Raw genomic sequence first — 13,881 nt, forward strand, 5'->3', positions numbered from 1 at the left:
TTTAACTCCACATTGCTCATAAACCATGCCATAATCTTGGCATGTTTGTTTTCTCAATCCTCCATCTTTACTTGATAATATTGAATGCCTTTTTCTCTTTCCTCTCCAATGAGAGATTTTTCTTGATTTCCTTCCTTTGTGTGCTTGAGTTGTGGCTCGAGAACTGTGCCACACATAACCCCAAAGTTTCTTTCCTATGAGGTGATTCTCCATTGTGGCCGCCCACATCAAGTAGTTCAATCCAATATAATTTGAATGAAAGCTCAATTTTAGACTCTTTTTCAGCCATGATGAAGAGAAAGAGCAAGAAGAGAAGGAATGTGGAAAAATGACGATCACCACGAGCACCATGATCAACAAGGCCCAAAGGTTTAGATTCCAAGGGCTCTGATACCATACAATGAAATCCCAAATAAGAGCACAATCACAAAGCTACTAAGGCAATACACAGGCCACTAATGGGCAAATACAAGGCCCCAAGGGCACACTCCACAATAGCTCACAAAAACACTCAAGAGAGCACTCAAAATATAAAAAATAATATTTTATTCACTTGATAAATGCTTAATAGAAGCATACATTCACAATAAGAGAGATCCCATTTAAATAGAACAAGCTAGTAGTCCCAACAGCTAGAAAGTTAACACAAAACAGAAAGAAAATTAAAAAAAGGTAAAAATACAAAACTGTCCCTAATGGGCAGGATCTATTACATTCTATGAAAAGACAAAAATGCCCCCTAGAGGGCATGACCTATTACAAAGGTAGAATAACAAACAAAAAATTTTTAATCTCGGATTCATTTTTCTATGTCATTTTTAAAGCTAGACAGCATACTGCAGAACTAGATCATTTTTAGTGTACCATTGTTGTCTCCTATTTGCTGTATGAGTTTTCATATTCTCTTTTCCTTTAGGTTGTTGATGGTTTTGCTGGAAAGAGTAACAACAAAAGATATTTGTGTCTTCTTGCTGATTTTGTTGTTAATCGACTCTCAAAGTCATGTATAGTATTGTTTTGTGATTGTTGATTACATGACATATACCTATTTGATTAGCTTCATCACACCCCAGATTTCTGTTCTTATTCTCATGTTGTTGAATGCTGTATAGGCACCTTCTGTTGTCTTCATTGATGAACTGGATGCTGTTGGAAGAAAGCGTGGACTTATAAAGGGTTCAGGTGGACAAGAACGTGATGCCACTCTTAATCAGGTTGAGAAGGGGATATCAGATTAATGGCAATATATTGATGTCTGACTCTTCTTTCAATTTGGTGTCACACTTCTTGACTGCTAACTTGTGATTCTTTTAGCTTCTTGTTTGCTTAGATGGATTTGAAGGACGAGGTGAGGTGATAACAATTGCTGCTACAAATCGACCAGATATTTTGGACGAAGCTCTTGTAAGACCAGGGCGGTTTGATCGAAAAATTTTTATTCCAAAACCTGGTGTCATAGGCCGAATGGAGATTTTACAGGTAGTGTTTCTGTCCAGTAGTTCGTGTTCATGTGAGTTCTTTAAAATATTATGCTCCACACATACCATCTTCTCTACAGCAGCATATCTTCTCTACTTTTATGGGTTTCAAAGTCCAGGGGCACATCTTGAACCCATCCCATTATGTGAACTTCTGTTGTTTAATGCACACAAACACGTGTGTGCACATGCATGCATGTGTAAACACATTTGTATTTGTCAGTGGCTTTTTACTGGTCGTTGGCAGGATTATTCTCCTTTATAACCCTAAGAATTTTAAAGATGACGGCACCTTGTGCTGGCTAGCATCACAATTGGCATTTTATAAATTAATAAAAGATAAAAATCTTTTCTTGATTTTATATTAGTTTTTTTATTTTTAAAATCTCCTTTTCCAATTTTGATGAGAATTTCTCAGAAAACAAAAACTTTGTGAACTTTGAAGAAATTGCCCTTTCAAAATGTTGCCTATGCCCCTGTTAGTAACTGTGATATACACACAGGCACACATACACACACTCAGTCTATTGGAGTATGTCAGCAGTTCTTGATGCTGGATTCTCCGATTGCTTGTGTTCCAAATATGTAAGTCCAATAAGCTGAGGTCTATTTCTCTACAACCTAGCATGTGAGTCAGGGCACCGCTTTCTTGTTACTTGTGTCAGCCATGTTTATTTAAGGCTTTAAGCTTTCTTTCAGATTCTGGTTACCTTGCATTGGCATCCTAAATGTAATGCATGTTTTGATTAAGGCAATTTCACCATCTCTAGAGACTGTTAGTCTAACAACTTTTCATCTTCTTTCATGTCTGTGACCACTTTCTGACTTTTCTCTTAGCTCTTGATTGTAGTAGATTTTTCATGCTGACAGGTCCATGCTCGAAAGAAGCCCATGGCTGATGATGTAGACTATCTGGCTGTTGCTAGTATAACTGATGGAATGGTGGGTGCTGAGCTGGCCAACATAGTTGAAATTGCTGCAATTAATATGCTGCGTGATGGGAGAAGTGAGGTATGTAATTTAAATAAATAAGTTGTATGATTATGATTTGGTTGACATCATTTGAAAATTATAGCAAATCATGTGCCGGACTTGATGGTATTATAAACTTTTCAATGTTTGGGTTAGGATTTGGTTATTTTAATCTTTTACATCTCAATTGTTCATACATGTTTGTTTGTTTAATTTACATCCTTATCTTGTTAAGTGAGGGAAGGTTCATTCTTCACCAAATTGTTCTGGTGGACTTCTATTTGATAATGGATATGAGTATCGAGGTGGTTGGAGAGATCATTAAAGTGGCCAACTATGGCTTATCCTTATCTTTGTGGAATTTGTGAATGTGTTGGTCTGTGTTGTCTCTTGGATTTGTTTTCTGTTGGCTCGACCAGTTTAGCTGGTTAAACTGCAGTTCAACGATTTGGTCAGCCTTGTTTCAACAGCTACATCATTATGACATCGTTTATTCAGTCTTTTTCATTAATGTTTAATGTCACAAAATTAAAGATTACATAGTAACAAAAAAGATAAACAAAAAATATCAACGGAACAGACAATCCATAAAATATGTATAACCATACGAATATGCCACTTCTTTTGTTTCTCTGCCAAGTCTTATCGCATCATTGTTTCATACAAGTGCTGTTACAGAAATTTATATATGAAATCATTTTATGTGGCGAATTTTATCTTTTATTGACTAATAAATTTTATCCTTTGTAATGTTTGCTCCAAAATGCCCTGTGCAACCATCTTGGTGCTGGTGTTGGGTTCTTATAGGTGCTTTTTATATGGGCATTATATAGTAATTAGAACACTTTGTGTACTTCTGTACATATTTGTTTTTCCTTTCCCTCATATTCTAGTAAGGTTCTCTGTTTCTCCATTTTCAGTGTCTGCATGTCTTCACGTGACTAGTGGATTTTAAAGACCAGCACAAGTGTTTTTGCAGGGTTTTACATGTGCCTGTCCACATGGACCCAATTCACACCTACCACTCACCATATATGTATATATATATATATATATATATATATATATATAATCAGTGTCACTCATATTTTGAAAATGATGTGATATTATCGGCAAATCCAGGTCAGCCAATAATAAAGGTAAAATATTGAGATATTTTCAAAATATCACCAGGAACAAAAATATCGCGATATCATAGCAATATTTTTTGAAAAAAATCTTATTTCCTTATATTTTGAAGATATTTTATGTATTTTAAGCCCAATTTTATTATTTTTTTGGTTTTTTTTTGCATTTTAAAAGCTTTTCAAAGTTATTTTCTTATATTTTTCCAAGAATAACTATTATTTTATTATATTTCTTATTATTTTTCATATTTTTAAAACTTGCGAGAATTTCCCAAGATTTTCCAACTTTTGAAAATCTCTCCAAGAAATACCCTTACAAGAAAATACCTTGAACGATATAGGTGACTATTATATATATATATATATATATATATATATATATATATATATATATATTCTTTGTGTGTGTGTACATATACATTTTTGGTACCATGATATTCAAAGGTATCCTTTTCTTATCTTTAAAATAACTAAATCTGTATCATGAATGCCAAATGCTTCCTTTTTCCTTTTCTCTTTCTTTCTTTCTTAGAATATATTCTGGTATTTAATAAATGTTATTGTCAATTATTAGTCCACTCTGTTGGATCTACATAATAGCTAATGTGGTCTTCAAACAAGTAAAACTTTAATAATAAACTTTGCAGATCACTAGAAAAATATCTGCAAAATATTTTGCTAATTCTAGTAATCAAGGAAGCTAATAATTGATGATTCTTAGAGGTTTCAGTTGCCAAGATGTTGTTATGCAAGGTGGAACCTAGTCTCTTTCACATTATTGTTTTCTATTGTATGAGTTGTTTTCAACTCTTAATGTAATTTATTTTTAGTCTTACAGATTTATAGACTTAAGGGTCCACCGAGGTCCTCATCTTACATACGAACACATGCATGCATCTTTTTGTGCTTCTGCTCTAGTGACTTTCCTTTTCTGCAGATAACTACTGATGACCTATTGCAAGCTGCCCAAATAGAAGAAAGAGGGTTGCTTGACAAAAAAGATAGAACACCTGAAATGTGGAGGCAATTGGCACTCAATGAAGCAGCAATGGCTGTAGTAGCTGTTAATTTTCCTGATATGAAGAACATAGAATTTGTAAGGCCTTAAGCTCAACGTGTTTTTGTTATAATTTTTATGTGATTGAGTTTCTTAATGTCTTCCTTGTCCTTTTTGTGTACTTGATTTCTCCCCTTGTGTGAGTGCAACTTGCTTCTTTTTTATGGTGCATATGCATGTTAATCTTACGCCTATTATGTTATTAATTTATACTAACTGTTAGGGTTGAGTAACATAGCTGGACTCACTACTTAACTTAGTGCTCTTGAGTTCAAATCCGAAATTTGCAACAGGGCTGCCACCTAGCTCAGGGCCTTTTTTAGTAATTTATGCATTGGGTACCTCTAAAGAGAAGTGGTTTTGTTTGGTACAGACTTCTACTGGCACCTTTATGTCCACAATTACTAAGATTTTTTTATATATCTTTCCCTTTGAAGAGGGACCTATTTTCTGGGTGCTATATGGCAGATATGCTTCTATATGACCATCTCAAAATATCTTTTTTTACTCATTTTGTGCTTTGTATCATTTCATTAGCAAAAATTTCTAAGTATTGCATCTGACCATCTGTACATTATTGCCTTGGATAGGTCACTATCGCACCAAGGGCTGGCAGAGAATTGGGATATGTTCGAGTTAAAATGGACAACATGAAATTCCAAGAAAGAATGATGAGGTATTTCACAATTCTGTTGATGCGATTTGGATTTAGAACATTTCTTTTAAAGTCGTTCTCTTATCATCTATGCAATTTTATTCATGAAGTCGGCAGTCTCTTTTGGACCATATCACAGTTCAAATAGCCCCTCGTGCAGCTGACGAAATTTGGTATGGTGAGGATAAGGTGAAATTATCTTTCTTTATCTTGTTCCTTCACTAAACTTGTTCATGTCGCATAGATACACTCATACTGATATGACTTGGATATGAGACATGGATTGGAAGATTTTTTTTTTAAATTAGGACATGCGGACATGTATATATAATATATATGCGTGTGTATTTTATTTTGTGGGCTTGGGCTTAATATTTAAGAATATATAGTTATATACTTTAATTAAGATTATTCAGAGGGCTTATTGTTATTTTAAAATAGAGAAACATACACATTATGTGTTCAATAGTTAAGATTGTACACTTAAATTAATTAAAGGAACTTATCCATCATTTTAACAACTAAGAATAGGTTTTGCATTATGTTTCAAAGTTCAAATTAAGAAATTACTCAAGAGATTATGTCATTGTTCAAACTTATACAAGAGAGGAGGGGGGTGGGGGAGGATTGTTCGGTGGCTCAAGGCAAGTTTTCGAAGCGTGATCTGATAATTATTATGGTAGCACTAATGTTATCGTTTTTATGATTTTAGATTTATTTCTTTTTTATATGCATAAAAAATCCATACAATAGCTGTGGATGCACGTTGACTGCTTGTCTGACACGGTTGAACCTTTGTTGATTGGGTTGGGCATTGTGTTATTGTCACATTGTGTTGGATGACATGACGTGTCCGTGTCATGGGGGAAACTCGCCTAAATAATCGTGTCCCTGTGACATTGTTTTTCCGAAAGCTTTTATGGTACTTAAACATTCAAAATTAAGAGATAAAAGGCCTTTTCTACTTATTAATAATGGAGATTTTCTAATCTAGTTTTGAGATGATTTTGATATTTCTAGTTTATTAAAAATAATCATTTGTTGCAATTCAAGATTTGTTACATGTGGAAATGTATGATGCAGTTGAGCACAATTTGGGCCGAGGCAGCTGATAATGCCAGATCAGCTGCAAGAAGCTTTGTTCTTGGTGGTCTTTCTGAAAAATATTATGGGTTAAATGGTTTTTATGTTGCTGATAGACTTAATGTAAGTGAAACATTTCTGTTCTCTTTCCTTCATTTGCATGGTTATGCTTTTCCTTAGAGTGTAGATCATTTATGCTGCACCTTTGTCTTCAGGATATTGACAATGAAGCCTTAAGGATTCTCAACATATGTTATAACCGTGCAAAAGAGGTAATCCAGCTAAGAGGCATACTGGCTTCTTTTGTCTTGTGTTTTCTTGGAAACCCTGCTTCTATGGTTTTTATGTGTAAGTTGGAAATTCGTTTATTTATTCCATGTACATAACCCTGTTATTTTATATGTTATTGTTAATTCCCTCTTTAGTTATATATTTGCTCAAGTGTAACCATCAAACCATTTTCCAAAACTATATGTTTTTTTCATCTGTGGTTTTAGTAGTAACTAATTTTAGAATGTACATTTTCTCTTCAAAAGCAATTTTTACTTTGAATCTTTTAGAAACACCTCCCAAAAGTAAAATATGTGATTCTCCACTTTATCTTATGTTTGGATTTTGTGCATTGAAGATGTAAAGTATAAGTGAAACAGCTAAACGGAATGTTGGGCTTATATACTTGTATTGGGCAATAGAATATTTATGTCATATAGCGGCGTTAAAATATTTTTGTTCTGCAGTACATGGCTGTGAATAGTCATACTGGACGCAGGCTATGTTTGAGTGATCTTTGCTATATTATTTTATTGGTTGATTGAAAATTCATGCAACTCCTAGCCCTTAGTTTGCATCTGCTATTTGAAAGTTTCCCTAGTTGGTGCCCTAATGGGTTGTTAATTCATATGGACCTGAATCTTAGAATGAGTAAAGGGTGCTTGTGTGCTACATTTCTCGATGCTCTTCTGCTGCCTCATTTTTAAACCTGCAACCATGTCATTTTCAATGCTTAATGTCATCATTTATTGGGTGGATGAGTTGGGCTAATCCTTAATATTTGGCTATGTCACATGGGTGCGGGTGTGGGGGTGCGGCAAAAAATAAAAAATAATAATAATAATAATAATATATATATATATATATATAATTTTTAAGTTTTAACAGTTAACAACATTAACACTAATGAAATGGAAAAACAATTATCACAATATCATCAAATAAATTCATCATCCTACGCTCCCTATTGGCAGGGGAGGGGCCAAGCCCCCTCCCTGCGCTCCTTGCTAGCAGGGGAGGGGCCGAGCCCCCTCCCTGCGCCCTCTTTGTGCAGGGGATGGGTCGATCCCCCTCCTTGTGCTCCTTGTTAGCAGGGGAGGGGCCGAGACCCTCCCTGCGCTCTCTGCGTGCAGGGGAGGGGCCAAGCCCCCTCTCTGCGCTCTCTGGGTGCAGGGGAGGGGCCGAGCCCTCTCCCTGCGCTCCCTGTTGGCAGGGGAGGGGTCGAGCCGCCTCCTGTCCTCCCTCTTTGTGCAGGGGAGGGGTAGAGCCGCCTCCCTGCACTCTCTGTTGGCAGGGGAGGGGCCGAGCCCCTCCCTCCGCTCTCTGTGTGTAGGGGAGGGTCCGAGCCCCCTCCCTATGCCCTCTTTGTGCAGGGGAGGGGTCAAGCCCCCTCCCTGCGCTCTCTGTGTGCAGGGGAGGGCTGAGCCCCCTCCTAGTCCTCCCTCTTTGTGCAGGGGAGGGGCCGAGCCCCCTTCATGCACTCTCTGTTGGCAGGGGAGGGGCTGAGCCCCCTCTTGCGCCCTCTTTGTGCAGGGGAGGGGTCGAAGAGGAGAGCAGACGGAGTCAGAGAGGAGAGGAGGAGAGCAGAGGGAGTCGGAGAGGAGAGAGCCTACTTGAGGAAAGAGAGGTTCGGCGGAGCGGTCGGCGGCCGGCGGAGGTCGATCGACGTCAGCTTCAGGAGGAGAGGTCGGGAGGAGAGGAAGGGAGGATTAGGGCAAATTTTTTTTGCCCTAATCCTCCTCTCCGCAGCATATTTCATCAGGCGATTTTGTTTTTTTAAATCTAAAAATTGGACACAAATGACCCTGGGTGCATTGATCGCACCCAGGGACAGGTTCACCGCACCGGGTGCCGCACCCGCACGCGCACCCGCGTCGCGTCACATCGACACGGGTGCGGCACCCGGTTTGCCGAGTCCCTGTGACATAGATATTTGGTTGTTTTTATCTCTAAATGCTCATCTGTGAGTAACTGTTTGTTAATGTATATTTTCTTAGATGTTTACCTATTCTTTAAGAAAACACACTAAAGGGATTATGATTTTGATTTAGATCTTGCAAAGAAACAGAGGCCTTATGGATGCTGTAGTTGATGAACTCATCCAGAAGAAAAGTCTTACCAAGAAGTTATTCTTTTCTCTAGTTGAAGAAAAAGGTTTCCTTGAAGATTCAAAGCCCAGCATCATTGAAATACGAAACAGTAAGCGGTCAGACTTCCAAGAAATGATGATGGCAAAAGTGGGAGATGACAGGTAGCATCCTAAATGGTAAGACTGGTCACTTTCTGATGAGATCCACTGCACCTTGTTGTGGTCATTCTTCACAGTTTTCTAACGTCTCTTTTTTCTTTTACCTGCTGTCTTTGTAGTGTCAGCTACATTGAAACTGTTAATGGATTTTTTTCGCTGGAAATCTCATGTTGCCTGCTTAACAATTTCTTATATTGTCATTTCAGAACGAATTTCATATTCATTCATGGAGTGGTCGAAAACAAGTTATAAAGGTTTCTCATGCTGAACTTTTGTATGCTCATTCTCATTCCAGATATGTTTAGTTTGTATGATGTATTAATCTGCTGATTCCAAAAATTATAGGCTGCATTTTTTTACTACAGATATCATATACTTTATTCCTTGAATGGATCTCAAGTGTACACTTGGTCACGGTCCAAGCTGTATCTTTTAATATAAATCTGGGTAAATATTAATACTTGTTCCTTCTTGTATGATTGCTTCATTTTTCTGACCTATGTTTGTAATGATGGGCATATTTTCTCACTTTTATCAATGTTGGATTCATTGCAAAACCAATGCAAAACCAATGGGGAGTTCATCACCCAAAGTCCTAGTTAGACGAGGGTGATTGAATCTTACTGAAACGTATGATATGTACTTTAGTGTAAGTATTTTCATTGAATCTGAAGTCAGTACGACTGTGGACCACATTTCCATGGTCCATACTCAGGATTCAGAATCAGTCTACAGCTCTTTTGGTCGTTTTTAGTTTATTTACAAACGATTATGATTTGGCTCATCGGTTTGAAGGATTTAGTTTTGATATATTTTCCTGCTTCAGTACCATATTCTTGTTTATCGGGTTGTTTAAGGTTTAATGTTATTTTCTTGTTTCACTTGTTAATGTGTTTTGCATTTTGTAATGTTTCTCATTTGTGGTTTTATATTTCTTTACAGTTACTTTTCTTATAATACTTATCTCTCTCTCTCTCTCTCTCTGTGAAATATGAGATATTTCTGTAGTTTGCAACAAGAATGATCTTTACAACATGGTCCCTTCAAGATATTAGGCATATGTTGGAAGCTTCAATACTGTTTGATAAAATTTTCAAATAAACTTGCTTTGTTTTAAAAAACCAGGGGTTACAGAGATCACATGTTAGTTTCCAATGCTTCTTTGCTGACCACCCATTGCTTCCATCTTCGAAGAATTTCCCTAACTATGCCTTGATAACTCATAGCCACTATTTCAATTAGCTTGGCACTATCCATCAGTGCATTGATAAATGCAACATATTTCATTCTTTCTGAATCTGGGTAGTTCATTGTTTTCCCACGTCCCTGTCTGATTCAACCATATATCTGGGTTCCATCATGATGTGTTTCAAATGTCTAGAATTCTTCTGTGAATATACATTATGGTGAGTTGGACAGTTGTTTCCTACTGTTGCCAGTTCTATGACAGGAAACCAAGTTAAATTTTTGTTGTGAGAGTCTGTTCCACCTTCTCTATCTGTGAATTTACAGTGTAGACTCATGTTTTCTAGCCATTGAGCTTATACTTCTGTTCCCTTTTCCCCTCTAATATCGATGCTGATTTTGCTACAGGGTCACGTCACTTCGTGCTAATCGCAGCATGTTTATTGGTGAAGTTGCTAGGGACAATAATACCGACCACTGGCGACTATCTGCTGCAACAGCAAAATGGCATTTTGGCCTGAGGAGCATGAACATGATTATGGCCTGACTTCAAAATATGTGGGTGGAATAATTTTTCTTCCATCGTCATTCCATCGTATTTTTTGGGACAAGAGGCACTTTTAGGCAACATTATTATTTTGGGCATGTTTATCTATTTAGGTCTCTTTTTGGCTTGGGGAAAGATTCACCATGGTTCAACCTAGTCCATCCCACGGGGGACGTGGTCATTTGTCTTTTTTAGTATTATCTATCGCCGTCAGGGAACCAATGCCCTTAGTGATAGAATTCATCAGTATTTTAGATCAGATGCAATTTGGATTCCGATTGAAAGACTATCAGAATGCTTCCTCAAAAAAAACAAAAAAAAACATCCTGATCCAAGTGCATTTTTACATGTAAGGAGTATGTTTGGGTATGTTTTTACCGGTCCAGTATTACCACATTTACTTTTGATCCAGATTCAATCTTAGATCATCAGATCTTTTTTTTTATTCAGACTTAGATTGGATCAAAATCTTAGATCATGTGTTTTTTATTCAGATTTGGCTGGATCAAGTGCGCCAAAAATTGAATTTGGGTTTGGATAAGAGAGGATCCTGCATCTGTTTTCTACCCTGTTCGCTTGCTAAGCTTGATGGCAGGGCTGGTAAAAGAGCCGAATGAACCAAACATGGCATGTTCAGGCTTGGCTCGATTACTACTGGATTGAACTCGTGGCTTGGCTCATGTTCATGTTTAGCTGAGCTCAAGCTCGGTTCATCCCTGAATGAGACAAGCCAAACACGAGTTGGCATGTGTAAAAACATTCCATGTTATTTATACATAGTATATACATTTTTATATATTATACTTGAAAATATGTAATACTTTTTATAAATTGCACTTAATTAATTCATATTTTATGTATATATTTTCATTCATCCTTTTTTATATATATTTTATGTATTCTTTCTTTTATATATTACACAAAATATATATTATCCATACAAATATATATTTTATCTATACGAACATTATTGAATCGAGCTGCGCTGAACACCTTGTGTTCAGGCAGAACTTGGTTGAGCTTTAGCTGCTCGTGGCTCGGCTTGCCAACTATACAAACCGATCATGAACGAGTTCTTGATGAGCCGAACTAAGCCTAGTCATGAGCTGCTCGGTTTGTTTACTTGGCTTTGTCCTGTTTAGTAAAATAAGCTTTGTTCAAGTCTCCTTGTAGGTTTATTCTGTGTCTATTTGCCCCAATGCTACAAACTTCATTTTCGTAAACATCTTAGAATCTTTTTTGAGAATCTTAATTTTTTTTTTTGATAATCAAAGAGAAAAAACCCCTATCATGACTGCGCATTGGCTGGCCTTCGATTGGTAAAACCCTTGAGGTCCCTCTTACCCACAAGGGGTTACACCTAGTTTTGACCTTGCGGCCAGGGATGCCACCCATGGATTTCAAACTTGTGATCTCCCATTAACTTGGTGGCATTCACAAGTCGTCCCTACTAGATGAGTAGATCTCCTGCGAGCAGTTTATTGGTATATTATTTTTTTTTTTGGAGAAGAAAAAGTTGGGGGAAGAATCCATATCATGGATTAAATGATGATATACATGAGGTAGAGGATGATGTAAGTCTTCCTCTCATGAAGATGTAATGCTGAACCGGCATGAGAACGAGGGACCCCCTCTTGCTATTGATGTGGCTGACGTGACATGTGATAATCTAGTTTTTGAGGGAAGAAGGAACAAAAATTGATTGTACTTTATGGGTAATTTGACCTAATTTTTTAAAAACCCTATAAGTTTTTATATTCTTTTGATGTCCAAAATCACAAATATCATTGAGACTTTTACTCTTTGCAATTGTGAATTTAGGTATTTTTTGTGATAAAATTGTACAACCTGTTGAATATGTTCAACACCCACTTAAATTTATTTATGAAATCTCAGAAACTGAAACCACCAAAATCACAAATATCATACTCTTTCAGATATATGTTCATATTTTGCAAAAATATATTTGTTAAACACTTACCACTAATTTCGTAAATATCTTACTTTTAGAATATATGAACGCTCTTGCATAAAGTTATTTGTGAATTTCTAGATATCACAAATATCATACTTAAATATTTGCAAAATTATGATAAATATGTGAAATTTCTTATTTTGTATGAATTTATTGAATCATATATAAACTTGCAGTGGATTTTCGCATATAATAACCTAAATAACGGTGAATGTAAGTAAATATACATTCCAATCATTTAAACATTCAATGATTTGAAAACATATAAATAATAATATTTTATATAAATCATTTAACAGTGCTTTCAGTTTGAACATTCAAATTATTTAAAATGTAAGAGCAGTGGTTTCAGTTTAAACATTCAGCATTAGTTTCAGTTTTATATTCAAATCATTTAAACATTCAATCAATGACATTATATACAAATGAATGATAAACAAATAATTTTATATAAAAATTCATTAGTAGAAACATTCAAATGACATTATATACAAATCAATGAGCAAGTCAATGAGTTACAATGTTGATCTTTGAATATATATAAAAAAACAAAAACAAAAACAATTAAATAAATTTCTACGATTGAGGATGTTGATATTGCTGCGATGCACCTTTATAGGGGCACCCGTTTACCTACGTTTCCTTTATGGTTAAGCTTACAGGTATGCATTTATTTTAAAAACATGTGAAATATCAATAATACTTGTGTTGGCCTTAATCAACCTATGAAGCAATGTAATGTAGTCGGCATATGACATGCAAGGATCCACAAATATTCAATCATGGCCTTTTTCGTTGAATGACTGACTTCATATTGCAACGCATGAAAATTTATGAGAAACAACACACATTTGGGGCCTTTAAATGGATATGTGCTCTCATATCCAAATCTGCATAAAAATGATTAACAAGAATTAATACACAATATGTATCAAAACACAATATGTAAGTATAAGAATAACTATAAATAAAAAAGTTTAGGTACAATGAAGGAATAAATACCTTCTACAACAACAACATTTTGACATTTTTTTCCACTTCTCGTGCTACTCAAACTCGTATACAGGTGTGTAAGTGCGGTTGCGACTCATACATATTGATCGACGTGATCTAGGTTTTCCAACAGTTCGATGTATGATGTATGAACTAACTCTCCATCAGTGTCGATGAATAAGCATGAGCCAAAGAAGTATAGCAAGAATGCTCTTATCGTCTTGTCCACCCTACTATCACCTTTTCATCTAACACACGGTAGTTTCACCTTCATCTTCCACTTTTTATTGG

General features: G+C 36.1%; 1 protein-coding gene across 4 annotated transcripts in view; it reads left to right on the plus strand.

Annotated features, from left to right (window-relative positions):
• The window catches only part of EMB2083 (AAA-type ATPase family protein), a 38,893-nt gene extending 27,918 nt beyond the window's left edge, over positions 1-10,975 (plus strand). Inside the window, exons 3-13 of one of the 4 annotated variants that reach the window (XM_090017709.1) lie at positions 1,113-1,214; positions 1,315-1,479; positions 2,349-2,489; positions 4,515-4,673; positions 5,225-5,310; positions 5,400-5,478; positions 6,373-6,495; positions 6,588-6,644; positions 8,694-8,908; positions 9,097-9,144; positions 10,484-10,975. In XM_090017709.1, the coding sequence (XP_089873835.1) occupies positions 1,113-1,214; positions 1,315-1,479; positions 2,349-2,489; positions 4,515-4,673; positions 5,225-5,310; positions 5,400-5,478; positions 6,373-6,495; positions 6,588-6,644; positions 8,694-8,897 (1,116 nt within the window). In that variant the 3' untranslated portion in view covers positions 8,898-8,908; positions 9,097-9,144; positions 10,484-10,975. Of the gene's footprint in view, positions 1-1,112; positions 1,215-1,314; positions 1,480-2,348; positions 2,490-4,514; positions 4,674-5,224; positions 5,311-5,399; positions 5,479-6,372; positions 6,496-6,587; positions 6,645-8,693; positions 8,909-9,096; positions 9,165-10,483 lie in introns of all 4 variants that reach the window. The other 3 variants (XM_090017711.1, XM_090017712.1, XM_090017710.1) reach the window with 3 other exon arrangements.
• The last annotated feature ends 2,906 nt before the right edge of the window (positions 10,976-13,881 follow it).

This window comes from Nuphar pumila, chromosome 9, assembly GCF_984573655.1.
Source record: "Nuphar pumila chromosome 9, dmNupPumi1.hap1.1, whole genome shotgun sequence".
NCBI lineage: Eukaryota > Viridiplantae > Streptophyta > Magnoliopsida > Nymphaeales > Nymphaeaceae > Nuphar > Nuphar pumila.